Source organism: Ursus americanus, chromosome 3 (assembly GCF_024610735.1).
Source record: "Ursus americanus isolate L20-20 chromosome 3, mUrsAme1.1.p, whole genome shotgun sequence".
In the NCBI taxonomy this organism is placed as follows: Eukaryota; Metazoa; Chordata; class Mammalia; order Carnivora; family Ursidae; genus Ursus; species Ursus americanus.
The window spans coordinates 79,624,291-79,647,627 of NC_142129.1; the positions used below are offsets into that span (position 1 = coordinate 79,624,291).

At 37.8% G+C, this 23,337-nt stretch overlaps 1 protein-coding gene across 6 annotated transcripts in view; it reads right to left on the reverse strand.

Moving 5' to 3' along the window:
• CD36 (CD36 molecule (CD36 blood group)) overlaps positions 1–23,337 on the reverse strand; it is a 74,695-nt gene that overhangs the window by 15,693 nt on the left and 35,665 nt on the right. For 4 of the 6 annotated variants that reach the window (XM_045793382.2, XM_045793384.2, XM_045793380.2 and 1 more), the window contains exons 2-4: positions 13,355–13,448; positions 12,663–12,866; positions 2,765–2,925 (exon numbers count right to left, since the gene is read on the reverse strand). In XM_045793382.2, coding sequence (XP_045649338.2) covers positions 2,765–2,925; positions 12,663–12,782 — 281 coding nt within the window. In that variant the 5' untranslated portion in view covers positions 12,783–12,866; positions 13,355–13,448. Of the gene's footprint in view, positions 1–2,764; positions 2,926–12,662; positions 12,867–13,354; positions 13,449–20,309; positions 20,469–22,101; positions 22,225–23,337 lie in introns of those variants that run through there. The other 2 variants (XM_045793381.2, XM_045793379.2) reach the window with 2 other exon arrangements.

Consider the following 23,337-nt stretch of genomic DNA (forward strand, 5'->3'; position numbering starts at 1 on the left):
TATTATTTATTCTTCTTGGAGTACTGTAGACATACCAGGATATACAAATCTGAAACAGCACCCAGGACAGTCTATTACTAGTCAACCATTTTCTGTTATGTGATTACATCTTAAAATTAGACAACCTGCTATTAACCTTTAGAATTGAAGCACTTTAATTTTCAGGAAGACTTCTGTATGTGTAATAATTGAAACAGCAGCAATGTAAGTGACTCAGATTCTAACTTACTTAAGTTGTACTAACAACATTGTGCCAGTAGATGGCATGAAGAGAAAAAGCCTTTACACAGGCCTGCGTTACAGAATGTACTTCTTAAGAGAACATATCACTCCCTTTTTTTAAAAAAACAGAATGTATACAGGTTTTGCAAAATGTTAGTTAATAAGGTCAAAGGGAGAAATCTGCTTTATGTTTTTCCCCAGATTGCTTTCTTTGTACTCCTGCCAAAGCAAAGTAACTTAAAAACAACAAAAAAAGGAGTCATGTTGGATCGGAGAAGACTCTCAAGGAATATACTGACTCTTCATAGAGACAATGAGGTTGCAATACATACAATATCTCAATCCAGGCAATTTCATGCTTTGACCCATGTTATACCTTGTCAATCAAAGTTTCACTGAACTCACTTTAGCAGACATGGGACATCCTTCTACCCTTCCAGTTTCAACTGCATTCAGGGTATAATTTATGTGGAGACAAGTTCGCCACAACCTATTAGCTGTTAGGAAGACTCTGAAATTATTAACTTTTTCTGAAAGGTAACTAGTTGTTTTCCCATTATTTAAGGCATCCAAATAGACACTAATGGCTCTATTTCGGTGACATCATGGGACAGGATGACCCCTAGTTGATTAGAATTTATTGTTTGTAAACTTCAGCTGCGAATCCAACTTCTCTAATTCAGCCTCCCCCTCACTGCCTCTCCAAGTAAATCAAGTACATCCAACCCTTCGTCCCTTGGAGAGAGAGGTTGAAGTCTCCACGAAGGAAATATGTAGTAGCTGTCACCTATCAGAGCAGGCCGCAGGCTGGGTCCACTATTATATTTCTCCGTATCTCAAGTAATATCCTTAAAAATAAAAAAATGTGACCCTCCCCAAAACAGAAATAAAACAGAAAAGGAGTTCTCAAATGCTAAAAACTACTCACTTTCTTCACATGTATTCAGTTCACTCAGGTTATATTTTTTTTAGTAATTTTTCTTAGATTCTCATTAGTTCACATGTGAATTCTAGATTGTCATAAGTATACATCATTGTTACAACATTTTGTTTTGGTACAAAATACTCATATAGGCTTTTGATAGTAACATGAGAACTCTAAGAAAATGCAAATATTTTCCAAGTTTTTCTTTGTAACAATGAAAACCAAGTGTTTTTCAATAGCACTGTGAATAGTCACGGACGTGTGCACAGAGACAAGAGGCTTGGGGACAACTGCTAGGACAGAAAAGTCACCAAGCCCTTGGCAGCGTATATATATATCTATCTCACATGCTAGGGCAGCAGGCACTACCTTCACAATGGCCATTATTATGAGTGTGCGTTGTCAATCTAAAAACGTATTAATATATGAAGTAATAGGTTACATAATTATAGACTATCTAAAACAGATATTAAAACTATGAATTATAAGAAATCGTAAATATGAAATTTTGTGTTATGAATTGATCATGCTATGTAATGAGTTGTTAATTATTCTTGAGGGAAAATCACACATTTGTATAACAAATGAGACAGCAGGACTTAACTATGTTCCCACATGGCTATCATAAATGTATTCCTTATCCTTGGTGATGGTTAGTTGCCTGTAGCACCTCAGTCCCCCCCTTTTCCTACCTTGATAGTTGGAAAAAACACATAGTCTGTAATTTAAAGAAGAAAAAAAAAATACATACAAAAATCTAGGAGTCACCAGTTCCGAGGTCTGTACGAACACAGACAAATCACTTTACTTCCCCTGGTGCCAGTTTTTCTGGTTTACAAAATGAAAAGTTCTGGCTAATCGTCCCCCTCTAGTTCTAATACCCGAAGCGTCTATTCAAAGGTGTGTTAAACTATTAGGGAATATAAGATCTAGGAATAATATCTTCAGTCTCAGTCCTGGAAAAAAAAGGATGAAACCACTGAATCAAGACAAACACCCAGCTGACTTGGAACTTAGTTTCAATAGAAATCCTCAGCAGATACTGTAGTTATATAAAATCAGGTAATTGCTGTGGTTTTCAAAATTGGGTATGTACTGCAATCATCCAGAGGGTCTGTAAAACTCGCTGCCGGGCTCCAACCCAAGAGTCGGCCTCATCTGACCTGGGATGAGATCTGAGAATTCGCATTTCTACCAAGTTCCAGGTGAGGCTGATGCTGCTGGGGTGGGAACCACACTTCAAGAACCACTGGTATAAGGCACACATTCAATTTTAGGATTTTAAAATACTCTGGTTTTGAAAATTCTGATAGATTTTGTTCTATTAAGCTTGCATATTTCAGAGTTGCTGAGAATATGTGTCACAAGGACACAACACCTGGGATTTCTTAAATGTAGGGCACTTATTTGATGCCGCCAAATTTCTAATACAAATCCATATTTCTTAAAGTCATTAAATGTTTAGCTTAGGATTCCTCTGTAGGCAGAAACAAAATATTATATGCCACTGGAAAAAATAATTAAGTACATCTGCAAACAACGTCATTTTGCAAGTGGAAGTCTTTTCAGAAACACAAATGGTCGAGGAAAGAATGCCACTTATTCGTGGGGACTCACCTGTATGTGTAAGGACCTCTTTGTTTAACCTTAATTCTGCTGCTGTTCACAACCACTTCCTGTGGGTTTTGCACGTCAAAGATCCAAAACTGTCTATAAACTTCTGTGCCTGTTTTAACCCAATTTTGATAGGCAATTGTACCTTCTTCGAGTACAACTTGCTATGAAAAAGAAAACAAGTTTGCGTTATTTCTTTGTAGTAAATACGGGCTCTTCTGGGAGTTTAGAGCTTCTGGTTAGCCACTGAAAGGACCAAGCTCAAGGACCCTATTCAGGAGAACTTCTGCAAACTTGCCATACAATTGCAACAGACGTGTTTTCAACAGATTATTATAGCGACCTCTTTCAGTCAACCTTTGTAAAGGGAATCAGCGTGTGGTGCTGCAGAGATGGCTGCTGATTTAAAGGCCAATGGTTGGCAAGCTTTAGAGTGACTCTCTGGTCATATTGCAACAGTTATAACAAAATGTATTAAGCAAATTTTATTAAACCTGTTCCAAAAAGTTCCTATCAGCTTGAACATTAACTTCTCTTCTGCCCTCAGTTAGACTGAGGAGACAAAGCAGAAGAACTGAGAAAAATCTGGCAGTATTGAAAGCTTTAACTTTTCTTCAAAAGTTGCACACTTCAGAGGATGATCACTTAACATTTATTAAATTAAGAAAAAAAAGTTTTTCGATGAAAAAAATTTGACTTCTCTTCAAAATCTTCAATCCTGGGGCAACTGGGTGGCTTAGTCGATTAAGCATCCAACTCTTAATTTTGGCTCAGGTCATGATTTCAGAGTCGTCAGATCAAACCCCGAGTTGGGCTCTATGCTGGGTGTGGAGCCTGCTTAAGATTTTCTCTCTCCCTCTCCACACCACCCCCCCCCCCCGCCCCGACCAGCTGCTCACACACTTTCTCTTTCTCTTCTCTCTCTCAAAATCCTTGTCAATCCCTAACTCAATATATTTGTGGCAACTGAATAGGACATGTTTCCAAAAGCTACAACAGTCTAACATTAAGTTACTACTTTTAGAATAAAACGATGAAACAAGGAAGTTGTCTTATTAGTCTTTTGTGGAAGTCATTACAAATCATCAATGCGCCATGTAGTGAAGCTAAACAAGTGGAAAAAGTACCAATGACAGAATCACAAAACCCTATATTAGAAATCTGTTCCCTTGTTTTAGATGCTGGGTGACTAGTGGAAAGTCACCAGACCCCTCAGGGTCAGTTTCATTATCTATTCATTGAGGGAGTTAGAGATGCTCTCCCAGTTTCTGTCCCTGGCTTTCACTCCCTGAGCCACAAGTCTGTAAAGCTATGGTAACCAGAGCAAACGAAGGTGAGATGGTAGCAGGCAGTATTTCCAATTAAATACCTTGGGAAGAATGCCCGGAATGGAAAGCTCCATCTTTGTGCTTGAGGAAGAGGAAGAAAAGTATTTCACAGAAAATGAGCCCAAACAGACCCATGAATTCAGGAACAATCTGACCTATTTGTTTGCCTCACCAGGAAGCATCAATTCATAGAACAATGATTTGGGAAAGGACACTGAACATTATCACATCTTCCAGGCGAGCACACTGAGGCTCTGAGGAAATATGTGGCTGGCCCATGGGCACTCTAATAGCAGCAGAACCATCATAAAAATCCTATTCTTGACTCTTAGACTAGTTCTCTTTTACACCATGCTATTACTGTCTCTTTTTTTTTTCCTTTCTGTCACCTCTACACTTAGTTGGTAGAAGTCAAACTAAGTTTCATGCATATTCAGGATATATTACTTATTGCTTAATGCAGTGAATAAGGAAATTCCTTAGAGAAGAACAGGGCACGAAGCTAAAATGCTATTACAAAACCCCAGGCTGTTGCAATGCGTTTTCCCTGGGCTCACTGGAGCTGCTAACACCGTGTTAGACGATTACTTTTTACAACCACTTGTCCTTGGAAAACTTTTTATTAGCTCCCCAAAAGTCTTATTTCCAATACTAACAAACTCAAGACAGAGTAACATACGATGAAGTATTATGGCTACTCTTCTAAATGTAAACGTATTTGATGAGGGTGTTGGCGCTGAAAGCTACGATAATGTGCCAATTTCAAGAGACTGTATGAGGGGAAGATACACATGAACATACACATTACTACTCTTGCACTATATGAATCTTAGGGACTAAGGCAATAGCAATTATTTATCATATAACTCTTAAGGCACACATTTTACTTTAGTTCTTAACGAAAGAAACTCAGTAAATGTTTATAGAATTGAAAAGGAACTGTGATGGAAGGTACTTGGCAGGGCAGAAAACCTAACTCTGAGGTGTGTGCATTTAATATCAAGAGACTGTCACAGTGTATCATGCCTTTCTCCTAAAGGCCAGGAATCACTCTGCCTTATTTGTTGATCAGGAGATTTGGGGGGGGGGGGCGCCTGGGTGGCTCAGTCGTTAAGCATCTGCCTTCAGCTCAGGTCATGATCTCAGGGTCCTGAGATCGAGCCCTGCATCTGGCTCCCTGCTCAGCAGGAGGCCTGCTTCTCCCTCTCCCACCCCCCATGTTTGTGTTCCCTCTCTCACTGTCTCTGTCAAATAAATAAAATCTTAAAAAAAAAAAAGGAGGTATTTTTTTTTTAAATGGGAAAGTTGGAACACACAAAAAAATTGAAATGAATGCATTGAGTTATCCACTGTTAGAGTTAGGGTCATCTAACCCCATCTCTATTTTTTTCAGTGGTAGAAACAAGTCCTGGAGAAAACAGATGGCAGAGTCAATGTTACGTGACGATTTAGTAGCAGGTAATAGAGAAATTATGTCTTCTTACTCCAATCTTGTGTAGTTTCCATAATGCCATGGTTTGATCAGAGACAAAGAGAAAAAATACTGAAACAGTCAAAATAGGAATACTTTTCTTCTGATCCTAACACTAGTCTATATATTAGAAAATTGTATAGCCGCTTGGGTACCAAGACCACATATGCCACAAGTCCCTCTAATTTTAAAAGGAACAAAGGATTTTATGTCATTTGTGACTTTAAAAGGCCTAGATTTTAAGTTGGATTTGGGCTATCTAGCCTATTTTGCAAATCTTTCACTAAATTTGAAGTGTAGAGTCAATAATTATGTACATGAAAAAATAATTTAAGGTCCTCTCACTTGGCAGATGTGCCCATCAGCATCTGTCCCTGACCTTAAGCATGCAGTCTATCCAACCCCACTACTGACTGGATTCCGACCTGATGGCTTTCCTGTGGCAAGAACTCCAGCTGGGTTGAAAGCTACTGGCGTTGTAACTTCTATTTTGCTACACTAATTTGGAAACAGATGTTTGGAACAGCAATATCTTCCATCTAGTTACATACCCACTTGATTATTGCTGTTGCAGGAAAACAGTGCTCACCACCACCCCTGGCAACTTTGGTGTAATTATTAAAATGCCCTTGATATCCTCCTATGTGTGGAGTATGTAGAGTACCAGTGCAGCAAATATGTTGTCCCGGGGCGCCTGGGCAGCGCGGTCGTTAAGCGTCTGCCTTCGGCTCAGGGCGTGATCCCGGCGCTCAGGGATCGAGTCCCACATCGGGCTCCTCCACTGGGAGCCTGCTTCTTCCCCTCCCACTCCCCCTGCTGTGTTCCCTCTCTCGCTGGCTGTCTCTCTGTCACATAAATAAATAAAATCTTTTAAAAAAAATTATGTTGTCCCATTTCTCAAGGACCTTATAAAGTACTAACAGAATGATGTGTAGCAGATTTTAGTCTAGGACTTAGATTCCCGCATCTTATTCCCACCCTGAACAAGTAATGTGACTTCCTCCAACAAAGCAGAGTGAAATGTTTAAGAATGACACTGAATGCTATGGGTTTAGTCCCCAGTTTGGTCCTGTGCTAACCATTGAAACTTAGGCAGGTTATTTAATTTCTCTATACCTCAGTTTCCTTATCTGTAAAATGGGGATAAAAAGAATAGTATTAGGTTGAACCACATGAAATTAGTATTTTTGAAACTCAACGTAAGTTGAATATAGTTTAGTTGAATATTTATCCTCCTAGTTATAGAGATGAATAAATGTGAGCACTGAGAACAGGGTTAGCACATAGCTAGCAACATTCAGTAAATGTTAGCTGTTATTCTCATACAAATCCTATCCACAAATCCTTTGGAGGGAGAATTCTAACATCATTTACTCTCCAGACTGCTTGAATTGTCTCATTCATAGCATTTTCTGTCTCAACCAGTCATGTGGTGATAACTCATGCAGTATTCTCTGACACTTTTCTGCTATTTAGTCATTTTAAAATTTATTCTCACCGCAGTGACGTTAAGACTTCCTTAAAATGCAGAAACATACTGAAAATAGTCTCCACCCTCCCCACTCACTACCACAATTCATTCCTTTTAGGACCAGTTATAAGCCATTTCCTCACATGCAAAAAGATTTGTGCATGCATTATGCACCCGCGTGTGTGCACGTGAGCGTGTGTGCGCCGCACACAGAAAGACACTGGATTATGGTGTTAGTGGCAGTTGTGCTAACAGTCAAAGAGCAGCTTCAGCCTCAAGTCATCAACTGAAACCCAGGATGAGATTTAGTGAAACCCAGGAAATTAGCCTCCAAAAACTGATGTGAAAACAATATGGGACATTGTGCGTTCGGCATGAGTACTAAATCGATGTTGATATGTTGATACACCTGGGATGGGAGGAAGAAAGTTACATATATGTGCCTGCTATTTCTGGAAACACTGGTTTTAAGTAATTTTATTATTGCAGTTAAAATGCAAATATATGTAGTGTTTAATCCATTTTTATACCTCTACTTTAAACTTTACTTTGGACTGTGCCATGTTCATGTTCTTGTTCTCACATATTGTCATCAACATTAAATGATTTCTACAAATTATTTTTTCATACCTGGAAATAATACAAGCTGATATTATAAAGTAATATAAATGTTGTATTATTTAAAATATGGACTATCAAGTCAAATATGGGCTATTTTAATAAACAAATTATTATTTCAATTTATTTTATCTGAAGTCATGTCTTACCAGCTACTAAAGGATCGGTCTCTTTAAGAATAGGCAAAAGAAATGATGGTATAACTGAGTGATGGCATAATTTAACATTAGTCTTTTAGGAGAAAAGAAAAGAAAGCTTTGATTTCCTTCTAGGTGTTCAATACTTAATATCATAGGGAAATTAAGATTTATTTAAAATTACCAATGTTATATAAAATTCAGAAAACATTTATCAAGTGATATTAACAATGTCAAGTAACAAATTATCTTTTGTAAATGCTGGCAGAACTTTGACCTTTTTCCAAAGTGCTGTGGTAGTTTCCACATTTGTGATAGCTGATGCCATTGACTCTGTCTATCTGTGCATGATTGCATAAACCTGCTGGCTCCACAGATCTCTCTTAGGAATCAAAGGCAAAAGTACTGGTAAGAAAGTATTCAGCTGTTATCCATAAAAAGCAAGAAGTCCCTAGAAAACATCCCTCAGAAACAGAGTTAAATGAATGTTTGTGTATATATACATGCACACCCATATATATAAAAAAAGTAAAATTTCTGGACTATTTTAGACCATTTCAAGTGCCATCAGGGTGCTGTTTTCTGTGATATCATTTCAATTAAGTTTATATCCAGCTCCACTTTAGAAATGAGATAACAGCATGGGATGCTTTTTCAAGTAACCATTTTAATTTTTTTAAAGGATGCTTGTATGCAGGTAATAACTTGCCCAATTTGCTGTTAGTCAACAGTGAGTTTCAGTAGTAAACCAAAACCAGAACTAAAATTTTTATACATTTGCAAAACAACAGCTCTAACCTAAGTGCTTCTGAGGCAGGGGTAAGGCGCTTGGCTCTGTGGGTTTACACATAATTCAGAGATTTGACTCCTACTCTATGTCAAGCAGATACATGTTGCAATCGTATCTTTAGAACAGTTTTGTAAACTGAGGAAAAATGCGACAGCCTAGTATAAGGAAAGGAAAAGTCCCAGCATCTCTCTAGGGCTAAACTGACAAGATCCACATGGAAATCTGAGAGCAAAACCAGGCTTGGTCTTAAATGTACCAGAGATTCAGACCGTTGAAGGGATTCTGATGATTAGTCTGAGTCTATGGATATGTGGCAGGCATACGATATAAACTATCATTTAAGAGTTTTTTAGAACTCATTCTTCATCAAATCTCAGTTTTGTGCCTCTTCCTCCATTTAGGGTCTAGATTCATGCTGCCGCCCTTGTTTTGTAAAAGGTTGCACAGATAGAAGAAGGAGGAGGAGGGGGGAGGAGGAGGAGGAGGAGGAGGAGGAGAGGGGAGGAGATGATGACGACGAGGACGACGACGACTGAGGAGGAGAAAGAAGAGAAAGTACTCCATTTCTTTGTTGCATCCTACCCTATTAAATTTGTTACCCTGCCCTACTGAATTTATATCTTTAAGAACCTTCATGACCATGTTCTAACCATTATTTCCTGAATTTTCATCTGCCAGAGAGCATATTATTCTCTTTCCTTGAGTGCTGGCCTCCCATTAACTTCCAAATGAATTACACTCTTCTGTTTTTATTTCTTCACATACAATTATTTGTTCTTGTCTTACCTCTGAATTATGCATAAAACCTGTAGTGACCTCTCTGCTTTTTTTGTCTCCACACTCAAGCTCTTGAGAAAGCACATCAACTGTTTGGCTTTATCTGTTATCTCTCTAGCAATGATCAATCTGAGTTCTGACCTTTGAAATACATGCTGATGTTCACATCAAAACACTCATAAAACCTCAGTCTTTTTTTGTCTCCTAAGGTATACATCTCTCCTAATAGCTCGGCTGGACATCTTTAAGCATTTTTACCCTCTCTCCTAATTTAGTTCCATGTGCAAACTGCACTGCACTCCATCACCCATTATTTTCCTAGTACTCCACCACGCTAGCCCGGAGTGCCTTTGTGATACCATGTGCAGACTGTGCGGAGATCTTCCTAAGAGGGAGTCTTAAGTTCTCCCTGAAAGTGACCATGTCCTACAGAGTTCTTCCTTGTTCTCCTGTTTTTGGCCTCCTCCCTCTCCACCCCTTCTACTGTAGCATCATGGTGCACAGGACCGGGTGTGATCTAATCTCTGCTTGCACGTTGTCTAGCTTTGGGAACAGACTCCCTCCTTCTGGCCACATGAGTTGGCAAATTGATCTGAGGTCTTGTGACTAAAATGGGGAAAACAATAGCTTCGCATAGAGATCTGCAAAGATTGAGCTGGTGTCTATGAAGCCCTCGGCGGCACTAACTAAATGCTAGCCATGTGATGTCAATCTCTAAATGCAGGTTTTGTTATCTCTTTACACCTCCCAGAAACACCCACCAACTACTGCCTATCACATAGTCAGTCATTCTTCTGCCTGATCTTGGAAGCGTCCTAAATTTTACCCAATGTTGTTTTTCTAATCATCTCTTTGGTTGATCCCATATTTGGGGCACATTTTCTATATTCTGCCTTCCCTCTTCACAGCAGTTAGTTGCATTTTCACGACTTTTTCCATAATATTAATCAGTCCTCTGAGGCCCTTATTGCAGCCCTGTTTGGACTTTCAAAATCCTATGTTTGTTCCAGTCCACAGGTTCACCTTTCTGAAGTTACTGAATATTCTGAGACAGTCCTCTTTCTAAGTAGCATTTTCCCATATTATATACTAGGCTTGCAGTTCTATGTTGGTATGATACAATTTTCCCCAGTTAAATCTTATACTTGTTAAGGTAAAACATTTTACTCTCTGTCACTATACAAAAGCACATTTTTGACATCTCAGAACTCTTATTTTCTCAAGATTAAGTATTATGAATGTAGAGATAAATGTTAAACACTTAAAATAGATGTTAGCACGTCACACAACATTGAACGGAGAGGCTATCTGTACTATTATTGTTGAATGAAGAAGAAAAAGATAAATGATCGATATTTGGCTACTGAACATCAATTATGTGTCAGAAAAAATACATTATAGTCTGTGTGTTAGCACAGAAAATGATTCTGTTCGCTCTCCACAGAAGATCCAGAAGGCAAGCGCAGTAGCAGGAAGAGGACCATGCAATGGGATTCCATCTCACATGGTCACATAAGCCCCACCTCACCAGCATCTGCTTGTCTCTATTGAACTGGATCATAAATAATAGCAAGAAAACTGGGAATTCCAAGAAAGGGGGGTGATATTCCATTTACAAAATATTTTTAAGGTTAAATGCATGGGGTTGAAGATTTGCCATCTGTTAGCAATAGAAAATCTAGAAATGCCTATATTATTATTGAGCAAATAGAGCACTTATATATATATATAGAATATATATATAGGAGCCATTACCTCAAAAATGTCCTACTGTCCTATCTTCTATACTAAGACAATGGCTATAGTGAGACAATTTCTTTTAAGATTTTATTTATTTATTTGACAGAGAGAAAGAGCACAAACAGGAGAGCAGCAGAGGGAGAAACAGGCTCCCTGCTGAGCAGGGAGCCCAATGCAAGACTTGATCCCAGGACCCTAGGATGATGACCTGATCCGAAGGCAGACGCTTAACCGACTGAGCCACCCAGGTGCCCTGAGACAATTTCTTTTAATTTTAAAACCACTATCATTTGTGGCTATAGAAAGAAATAGTGGAAAATAGTAGCTTCTTGTCATGAATAACTGGATTTGAAATTAATTCATATTAATTTGTCACTTCAGTCAATGCCTCAGTGAAATAAAATGATATTTATTTATACTCCTTGTAAGAGCAAGAGGTCAACGGGATGAATGGATGAGAGAAGTCAAGGTTTGGGCACTAACAGAAATTTCCATATAAATTGGTAGGTCTAGCCCATCTTATGATTGGATTCTTGTCGTTCTCCATGGTGTACTGTGCTCATTAACCCTCTGCCTGGGCCACTGCCATCTAGCCAGGCCCTAAGCTGAGGCCAGCACTCAGATATGTTTTATCTGGCAAGCATTATATGTAAAAAACTGAGTATACACGCTCCAGGGCAGGACACGCACTCTCAAGGTTCACTCACAATAGTTCTTGTTCTTATGTTATTTTGTTCTTGGAAACTTCACTTTTTTTTTTTTTTTCCTAAACCTTGTCTCCAAACGTCTGAAGCCATTTGAATTTGCCACCCTTGGTTTAGGACTTCAGCCGATCTGCTTCTTATTCTCGTGCTCCCTCTCTCTCTGAGTTAAAGCTCGGTGAGTGTGGCTATCAGAAAGAACGAGGGCGGGAGATGAATTCTAGCCTGTTGTGCAAAGCTTGTGTATTGAATCACCCTAAGTTTTGTTAAAACTACAACTCACGGCATATGTGCTGGCATATGTCCTACATAATGTTTCTCAAAGTATTTTCACAGAATAAATATAAACCTCTATAAATAGGAAATGTTTATAAGACAATCATAGGTCATTACACCTATTATAAAAAGCAGCAGTTTGCCAAATAAAAAGTTTATACCAGTTTTACCAAAGATTCCTGCTTTGTTATGAAATACAATTTTAAGCGTGTGTGTGTGTGTGTGTGTGTGTGTGTGTGTATCTCTTCTCAATATGAACTAAAGTATAGCTCATTTTATAAATGAACCCTCACAAAATACGGTAGCTTATTTCTCCTTCAAAAGCATATCAACATAGTCTTTAGACATAATGGAAAGCAATTATTTCTACTAACCTGCATGCCTCTAAACAGCTTTTATCAGAATGGGGATATTACACTTAAGATAGTAACGTCACTATTTTCAACATTTCTCTCTCAGGGGAAGTTGCAATGGTTCATCACCACCTTTGCATTAAAGGCACAACATTGCCAGTGACCACGAAATGTAAAACAAGAACCACAGCGAAACGGGACAGAAGACAATGACAAGAAATACCCTTTAGACTCCGTACCTTCTTAATGGTATTCTCAATGAGCATGTCTCCGACTGGCATGAGAATCCCTCCGAACACGGCCAGCACGGCGCCGATGACAGCACCAGCGATGAGCCCACAGTTCCGATCACAGCCCATTTTCTTACGCAGGGAAAAAATTGCAGCTCAGCACCTGCTTCTTTCCAACTCCCAGGTCTGATTGTGGTTTCAAGAGCTCTGGTTCTAGCATTAGAAAGAGATCATAAAACAGATGCTTAAATAATCAGTATGAGAAGATCAAAGTACAAAGAAAACGCAACTGAAAAATCATTTTGCCAGCTATAAATAAACAGATGCTTTTTCTTTTTGTTTTATGAGACGGACTTTCCAGGTTAGGCCCTCCCCTTTCTTGCTTTTAACTATCTACCCGTGGAAGAAATAAAAGATATCGGCATAGAGAGTATTTCCTCAAAATTCTCGTCTTTTCAATTTTCTGCCGTTGGATGATGAGCATTGAAATCTTATCTCAGGAGAACATGCTTGCTGCACTTTCTGCCTCATCTGCTTTCCTGGGACACTTGGACGCCTCCTTGTCCTTTATCTGGCTTCGCCTCCCAAACACAGCCACCCGCATCCTGCCTGGAGCTCCCCTGCACAGGAAGGTGTAAAGACTGAGGTCTTCTCTGTCCATTGCTAAGCAAGCATGAGAACACACGCTGTCTTTACTATACCTTATTCACGAGTATACAGCAAGATACAGCTTTTATAGGGAACGTTCTGAGGGGTCTCAGAAACAATCAATTCTTCTAATCATTCATAAGCTATCTGTGAAAACAGAAAATGCATCGTTAAATTGGGAAAATACATTGTCAGGAAATTAATATGAGAATACTCTCATGTCACCAAAATTATAAGCACTAATAAAAGAAAATCTCATGAATTCTGAACTCATGCCTGAACTTTTTTAAAAAAACAATGTTGAAAACTGAAATATTTTAAAGAAATGTACTCTACTTTCAATTTCATTATTATTAACTGAATTTTGGATAGAACAAAGGTGTGAAGAATTTAAAGAAGATACATGAGGTAGGGGATATTTGGTTTTTTTTAAGATTTTATTTATTTGACAGAGATAGAGACAGCCAGCGAGAGAGGGAACACAAGCAGGGGGAGTGGGAGAGGAAGAAGCAGGCTCATAGCAGAGGAGCCTGATGTGGGGCTCGATCCCATAACGCCGGGATCACGCCCTGAGCTGAAGGCAGACGCTTAATGACTGAACCACCCAGGCCTCCCAGGATATCTAGTTTTAATGATAGACATTGCTTTGTTACTAGTCTCAGAGATTTTTTTTTTTGCATATTCAACTGCAATATTGTCATCATGAGCAATTGCTTCACATCAATTGTGTTAAAATCAACTAATTTGTACCTGTATTTATTTCACCTCATCAGTCTTAGTTTTGGTATCTTTATACACTATGTGGTTATTTCACAAAGGTTGAAAGGAAATGATTTCTGAAATGAGTGGATTCTACTGTACCAAATAAGAATTTGTTCTTTCTAATATTTGAAAACACATTCCTATTTTGGTTGCAACTGTATTTTTTAAGTGGAGCTGACCTGACATTGATAAACAGTCAAAATGTGCCTTGTAGCTTAGACACAAATGTTCCCTCCTTCATTGCCCAAGGCCATGGAGAACCTAAATGCCAAAAGAATGGAGACTACAGGCAAAAAATTTTTTGTCAATACTGTAAATTTAATTAAAAAATTATATTTTATGATCTTGCATTTTCCCTCCCCAGTGTTACTGCAACAGAAGTGCCACCCTTATGACATCATTAGTACTTATTTCCACTTGGAGGAACCATTTCCTTTTTCAAGAATATTACTTGTATAGCTAAGAAAATAAGGAAAATTAGACTTTTCCTCAAAATGGTGAAAGATTAAGTGTTACATAATTTTCCCATGGTGATTTTAGTTACACCTCTACTCTTTCTTATCTTTGTCATCTCCCTTTATCCATGCCTTACACCTTGGACACTTCCACTGTTAATCAGGATGCACTGAGCTCATTCACATGGGGGTTCTGGTGGCTAACAAGCCTGAATCCTATTAGTGTCGTAGGTTTTTCCAATGTAAAAGGAAAATATATAAGCCTAAACAAGTGGCTTAGTTTTCCTGTGGACTGGAGTTGGCTTTTTATTAATGGCTTGGGCGTGGAGTGTGAAGAAAAGCTTTCCCTGCCCTCTGAAATCATGTAACATGCACACCTTCCTGGTGTTCTGTACACTATGAACAAATAATCATATTCAGGGTAGCTTAGTAAGTCATATCTTCCTGAATGTTCATCTCAAAGACCATCCTCCAACTCTCATTTGCACGTTATACCTAAAACAACAATCCAGACACAGAGATCTAACCTAGCGTAGTTCAGAGTAGCAGACTAGACATTAAACCAAAAACTGCCTTGCGATTCTCTTGTCAGATGACCAAAGGCAAACCACTTAATCTCTCAATACTTCACTTTCTTCATGTGTAAAATAGGACGCTAAGATGAGATCTGCAGTTTTTAATTTAAGTAGCTGAAATGGTTCTTCAGATTCTTAGATGGAAGACAAATGGGCAGAGTGACTATGGAGGACCACTGGGGTGGGAACCCTGGGATCTTGATTCCCAGCTTGGTCTCTCCACTCCCACCTGATCTCTCCTTTCCACTTTTATGGAACCCTAGGAGAATCTCTATAGAAATCTACAGCTTTGCAAACCCATTTAAAAATTAGTACAGGAAATCCCCAAAGTTAAATTGCAGTTTTCTTTATAGAATATCATGATTCTATTTAAAAAAAACAACTCAAAAATTAAGTCATCCCTTCTGGAAAGTTATTTTATGTTCCATACAAACATCACTAAACATCTTCACTAATATTAATGGCATTTGCAACTCTAACAGATGGAACATAAAATGATTTAAAAATTCCAATTCTATTATTGCTGAAATAGATATATGTGCATTTATTTGCCCTTTTCCAGATTCTACGCCATAACCGAGTCATGAATCCACCTGACTCTTTCCAGAATTTTTCTCCTTTATTCACATAGCCTGTGTACTAAAGGGAAGGGTTTCTGCAAAGGGCAAACAGTCCCAAGAACGTCCGCCGGAAGACCCAAGGGACAGCACGTGCTGTCCAATGCCTCCCTCTCTAAACCAGGAAACTCATGATTATGTCAAGTAATGGGCAGGCCTGGGTCTTGCCTAGGCTCCGTCTGCTTTAAAGTTAAAACTGAAGTGAGATAGTGAATCCATCCCACTGCTGTTGAGTTAATTTCATCAGAAAACAGAAGTGTCAAGTAATTTATTCTGTTGAATCTCATGGTTAGACAGTTACTGGGATAACACTAGTCTGGATGCTATATAAGGAAAACTACAAGTATTAATCTAACATTACTTCACACGTGTACTAATATTTTTGTGAGAGAGCAAGAGAGAGACGGAGTCTGTGTTTTTTTTTTTTTCCCTAATAATAGTCAAGATATTTGACATTACTTGGGTTCATTTATTTTCCTTCAGTGCCTTGATACCATGAGTAATTAGGTATTGTTATTCAACTCATACTTTAACCTTATGCTTCATATTACAAAATTAAAATCAGTTTTATTCACCTGAGGCAAAGGAGGGCCAAACACATTATGTAAGACACACGCTGCGTACATCAGAGAAAAGTTCAGGTTACAGCACATTCTATTCAATAGTTTTTCCACCCATGTTTATCTTCAGGAAAAAAAGTGTAGTTCATCCCCACTCTTCTCGCACATTTAGCTAAGACATGTAAAGTGTGTGTCTTGCACACTTGGTTTTCTTCATAACATAGTTCCTTACATATTAAAATAATAATTTATTTCACTTGCTAATTTTGGATTACATTTTATTATGTATTGTTATTTCTCCTTCATAAGACTAGACAAGACATTGATATCTGCAATAATTTACTTCTTGCTTGAAGTACTTAAATTTAGAAAGCAAAGAACAGTCACAGATACAGGAAAGAAAACTAATGGTTGAGACTTGTCTAAAGAAGGGACAAGAAAAAGGCATATTTAAAAATACCACTTACCACATACCTTTCTTGAGTCTATAGGGAGATCAGCTGTATCTTACCAGTTACAGATTATAGATCCTACTCCTTTTGTGGAATTTGTAAGTGTATCTTATTCACTTGGGTTATCTTTGAAAGAAGGAGGAAGAATGCAACTTTTCTTTTTTTTTCCCCCTTGTCAAATCAAAGGAGTGTTTCCAGAATTAACTTAGGAGCATTATGCCTTTTTACTACTTTGAAAACCTGGTGGTAGAAACTGAGAGACTGAGCTCTAAGAAGCCTCTCCAATAAATAAGTCAGAAAAATCAGAGAAAATTCCCAGAGAATCTGTAATTCTTCCCATGTGTGGATAAAGCCATGTTCCTCAGGAAACTCCACCCAGAAAAGGCGTGGCCTGGAGGTAAAATTTCCTGGGATGTGAACTGCAAAGCTTGAAAAAGCTTCAGATTACAAAAGCATTTGTACCATAAATGAATGCCAGGACCCGCATGACTTTTCTTACTCATGAGTGAGTAGCTCAGATTTCCTATTCTATCCATAAACCTTCCTTGCATGTTTCCTTAGAATAGAAAACCAGACCACACACTTCTGTTTTCAACCACACACACACTGTTCTTTTGATACACAGCCTTCCTCACCTATTAAATATGGTACCTGCCCACAAAACCCAATTTTGGTGGTTGGGAGGTGATTAATTCAACAGGTTGGATATGAATGATGAAAGTTAGCTTTCAAGATTAGATCCTTTTTCACACTCTGACCCCACACCATGCCTAGATGTGTTGACAAGCCATGAATTCCTAGACATAAGTATGATACAGATTCAAACCCAAGCTACTTGCAGTGGTTGTAAATCAGTAACTTAAATCTGCTTATGTTTCATCATGTGGAAACAGATTGTCATTAGAGCCATATCTTATAAACTTCTATATAGAGATAGAATTCTTTACATGCAATTCCAATATATAAACACAGCGAAAAGAGAAGCTATTCTGGTTAAAGGGGGCAAGAACTGTGGCCCTTTCCCCCTTCCTGTCCTACTTCACTTGGGCTCTGAGTCATCCTCACAGAACCCTAGGCCTCTGCAGAAAATACTTCAATAACTAGATGAGAAGTTCTCCAACATCTTTTCTTACTGAAGTTACCACAGGCTTTTTTATATGTGCATTTCTAGCCTATTAGAATATGTGGGGGCAGGGGTACCTAATCTTATGATGAATGGCTCAGTTGGTTAAGTGCCTTACTCTTGCTTTCAGCTCAGGTCACGATCTCAGGGTCCTGGGGATCAAGCCCTGCATCAGGCTCCACACTCAGCAGGGAGTCTGTTGGGATTCTCTCTGTCCCTCCCCTGCCCCTCTAAAAATAAATAAATAAATCTTAAAAAAAAAAAAAAGAATATGTGGAGGTAAAAATATCCACTAGAAAAAATTATAAATGTTTATAATATGAAATAATACATATCACTAAATTATACTTTTCAAATATTACGATTTCAAACTTGTTTTGGTGGTACTCTGTAATTAAACCAGTAAGTACACTGTATTTTGTATGTTATACTAAGGATCCTTCTAGAAACAAGGCTGTCTTTTGGAGTACTTGACTACGGGGATTGCTATAGGTTTGAAAGGATTCTCTTAGTATCATATCTATTTAAATAGGATTGTCTAGAGCTTTTCTTGATCTTTGAACCTCAGATAGGAATGCTATTTTTCTTCCCACCTTAAATTATACTATAAACAATAAGATACCCTGTGGTTTGCAATGTTTCAGATTCTGGACTAAAGGCAAGTGATTCAGGTTTAATTTGGGTCTTGATAGGATAGTTCCTCTGTGGCGACATTTTCTCTAAAATGACTGTACCACTAATCAAATAAAGTTGTAAATGTCAAAAGTAAATGAGATTATGTATAAAAATTCCTATCACAGAAAAATATTATTTTGACAGGTTACCATGATAGATTATTTTGAACCACCATGCAATTAAACAGTAAAATGTTGTTTCATATTGGCCAATTTTTTAAATTTAATAAATGTATATCGTGTACACAAGTAGGAATGATTATTTGCAAAACACTTAGATGACAACAAAATCTTCATCTATAGGAACTTAGAATATCATACAAATGGGGAGGAGCTGCTAGCTTAGGAGATGCTACTTAAAGCTTTTAGCCATAACTTGGGCCCGTGAAATAAAACACCTTGTGATATAAATCAAAAGACGGTTACAGAATTTGTTCCTTCAGAAACAAAAAATCCACAAGACTCAAATGTGCTTGAGTAAACAGGGCCAGACATTTTCATAAAAAATAAGGGAGGCAACTATAAATTCCAAACTTTCCAGTACGTCCTGTGCAAATATTGTCCAATTGTAAGGATGATGTTTGTCCCAGGCTAACCTGTTATCTGATGATGGTGGTTTGGATTCATTGTTCTGGTATAATAATGATTCTGGTAAATCAAGATTTTCTACATATTTTTCTCTCATAAAATCCAGTGGACCACTGGACGCTACTTAACAAAACCCTTTTAAAAGTTCATTTTTCATTCTTTTTTGAACCAATATTGGAAGCAATGCTTCTTTTAGATTCAAAAGACATTACTAATTTAAAACCACATAGGAGAGGACTGAAAAATGCATGCAAACATTTTAAAAACATCTTTCACCATGTTTCTTGATAATTCCAGAAACTGTGTGAAGTTTACTCCAGAGAATTTATGCCATTTCCAGTATGCATTAACTTGCTGTAATTAAATTGAAACTTTTCATTTTCCTAGAATGATTTAACCTTTATTGAAACTTGGTGTCATCATTCAAGGAAATAATTTGTTGATATTTATAAGCTTCCTACAGAGACAAAAATATTAATTTTATTTTTATTCTCCTACCTACCAAATTTTACATAATTTACACTAATTAAATCTAGAAATCATTATTTAGAATATAATTTATCATTCCAAGTAGCAATTATAGTATCTCTGTTCATTAAGGAAAAAAAATGCTTAACAAGAACATATCCAAAATACACATTGCTTTTAACCATTGTGACAAAGTTCACCAACAATTAATGCAATTCAGAAAGAAAATTAAACACACTAATGACTCTGTCAAGTAATAAGCAGTGAATTGCAAACTACAAAGTATGTTGACATAGAGTGGCAAGTCATTTATAACAATTAAGGCATTATATTAATCTTAAGATGAATTTTTATTCCTAAATTAAATTTAAAAATCAGGTATAAATACCCTAAGTATACAACAAAAGTTTTACAATGGTAAAATTGAATCATAAATCATTTTAAATATTAGTAAATGTTCACAGACAGATGTAATATGTTAAACATCAAAAAATAAATGCCATTGACATGGACAAGCTTTTATTATTTTTTAAAGATAAAATGTAGAAAGACTGGTAACTTGGAAGACAAAACAAACCTAATTTTTAAATAAAGCCTAATGACTTTGAAAAAACAGTTACAGCTTTTTGTTGTCATTGTTCTACAACTTCTTAAGAGTGTTTATATAGTAGAGTCATCTCCTATCATTTAGGAGATAGAAATCTTTTTTGTTAAAAACAAATCATATGACTTACCTTTAAAAAGACTAAGAAAGATCTTTCAATCAAAGGCTCAAACATTTGAACAGACTGTTCTTGGTAGGACCAAATGGTACTCTGCAGAAAAACCCTACACTAAAATCCTCATTACATAAAGTGTGTGAGTTTAAATATGCTTTAAAAAAAAAAAAAGTACGGTATCAAATCCCAGTGAGTGGTTTGTTGCCAGAGGAATTAGGAAAAAAAAAAAAGAAAGAAAGAAAGAAACCCACCCACATCACACTACTGGTATGGCTGTTTTACGCATCTATTTTTATGGTCTGGTGAGGACCCATTACCTATATCCGAGAGACTCAGCAGACTTTTTTTTTTTTTTTTTTTTTTTTGGCCATTTTCCCATCCAAGTAAGTCAGAGGCCAGAGAAACAAAAGGCACTGACCTGCTGATCTGCCCCTAATATATTCTGTTTTCCTGCCCAATCATTATTCCAGATGACGAACTGGGTCCGGGAGTAGAAAGTGTAAATTAGGAAGAATTAGCAATCTTACTTCCTTGTCATGATTTAGCTTGCAAAACTCCACGAAGTTGAAATAAAATGCACTTCTCTGTCCAGCATTAATCTAAAGTGCATAAAGACTAAGGATTCTGAAAACAATTGGAGACACTGTCAATCAACAAGGGTGATAAACTGTCTTTAAAAAGGAAACCATATTGTTCTAACTGGAAATTCTTAACTGTTTTTCATTCTCTGTTAGTTTTCCGCAAGTTTCACAAGCACAGCAAAATATCTGTATGAATATAAAAAATTAAACTTCCCGTAAATTTCTTCAGCCAAAACACAACTGTTCAATAACAATGACCTAGGATTCCATTTAAGATAACCTTTTAATGTAAAAAGGTATATACTTAAGGTTCTTTAAAGGAAAGGCATTTTTAAAAAATCTAATGAAAACAGAAGTTCCTGTTGGGGGAAACACCGTCAATATGAAGAATCCCTTCTTACAAAGAAAATCCCAAAATCATGTAAGGAAGAGCACCATCTTTACGAAGTTAAACTGTCCTCTATCAGACAGGCTAACTGAACACATGCCTCCAAGTCAACCTTGAAATAAAGCACGGACACCACCACGCAGATATATATTTAGCTCATTAGATCCTATTTACAGCAGTCCTCCTCGCTGGATTGCCTGCGCGCTCCCTTCTGAGTCTGGGGCGGATCTTTTCATTTGTTAGCATTGCGGTACAACTGGAAGGGATCTCAGGTGCTCTTTTTCCCTCAAACATTGCTTTCTTTTTCCCAGGTATTTTCACTGACACATTTACTTAAAAATGAATGCTTAGGTGTTAATACTTTAGGCATATTGGGCTTTTTCTTTCCAAATTTTAGACCACTCAATTAGGATAAAGTAGAAATGAACTTGTACAATCTCCTTGTGATTTAGGCTTTTCGTCTCAACAGAAGAGCTTAGAGATTTCAGGTAACCTAAAAAGGGGAGTCCTTTACACTGTGACCTTTCATCTTTGTTGTAAAAAGGTAGTAAAGGGCTATTTTAAAAACTGTCTTAATTGAGAATATCTATTTTATTGTATTTAAACTGCTTTGATATATTTTCTTCTCAACTTGAATTCTCACACACTTTTCCCCGCCCCCAACATGACAATTCAGAAATAGCTCACAGACAGAGGAGTTTGGATAGTTCCTGTTTTAAAGAGCACATTTTAAACACATTGAAAGGACAGTTAAATGACGATGGAAACATGAACAGCATTAGAGAAAGATACTTCAGAAAAAATACAAGCAAAATAGATGCTTTGACACTGAACTTACTTGGATCACTCCTCAGTAGCCTAACGCCATCCAAGCCCTCTGACTGTCTCTGGAGAGGAAAATGTCACACACTCCCAAGCAGTCCAAAGAATCAAATTTACATTCCCAGAGGCAGCTGTGTTCAATCCCATAGACAGCAGTTCCTGAGTGGCTTTCTGAGTCTTGTGTGCTAAGACCCGGAAAGAGCACAGCTAAGTAAAATCTGTAAGCATACGTTTAGATTTTGAGCAAAATCGATACCTGGAACAAAAAGGCAGAAAAGTGCTGCACCCATTTCTGAGTAAACAATGTTGAGGTTTTCGTTTCAGGAAAAGAATATGGACGCACAGTATTTTGAAGTATCTCGTACTCTCATGCGAGAGCACACCTTGCCTTATGTCCGTCCACCAGAACACTCGATAGATTTAGTATAATGAAGGCTAAAACTTGCACCATAATCAAGTCCGCTTAGGCACGTTTCTTTGGGAACTCTCTCTTTGTGATCACGTAGGGTTTGAAATCAGACAGACAAGTGAATCCTGACGTTCCTGGGCACTGGTTGTATCGAGTGGGGGTTAGCAGTTAAAGGACCACATCCTCTTATTTTTTTTTAATCAAAAAATGGACAAAACTAAGTAAGAGGATGGCAATCAGAACTAAGTGAGGGAGTTGTCTGCAGCACTTGGCAGGGGCCTGATTACCATCACTCAAACCCCGTCCATTGGGCCCCTGCCCCTTTTCTCCCTTCTACTTTCTTATAATTACATAGCACCATCCCACATAGATTTGGCTAACTTTTTTTGTCCTGTTTTTGCATCTGCTAGAATATTGGCTCCATCAGGAGGGGGACATTTGCCCGGTAAGTTCACTGCTGAATCCCCAGAGTGAAGACCAGGCTCAAAGCTGGTAACCCATTAAATAAATGGATACACACAATTGTCACAACCATAATAATGAATGGGGGACTCTGGGTGGCTCAGTAGGTTGTTTCTGACTCTTGATTTTGGCTCAGGTCATGATCTCAGGGTCAGGAGACCGAGCCCTGCATCAGGCTCCACACTGGGCGTGGAGCCTGCTTAAGATTATCTCTGCCCTCCCTCCTTCTGCCCTTTGCCTCCCTCCTCCTAAAAAGAAAAAAGAAAAAAGAAAAAAAGGGAGTGAGGATGACCAGAAATCAGAAGTTACCAGGCTGCCTGTTCGTACCACGAATATCCAATGGTTTGATTGGGATGAAGAGCATCTGCTTTGAAAGTCAAT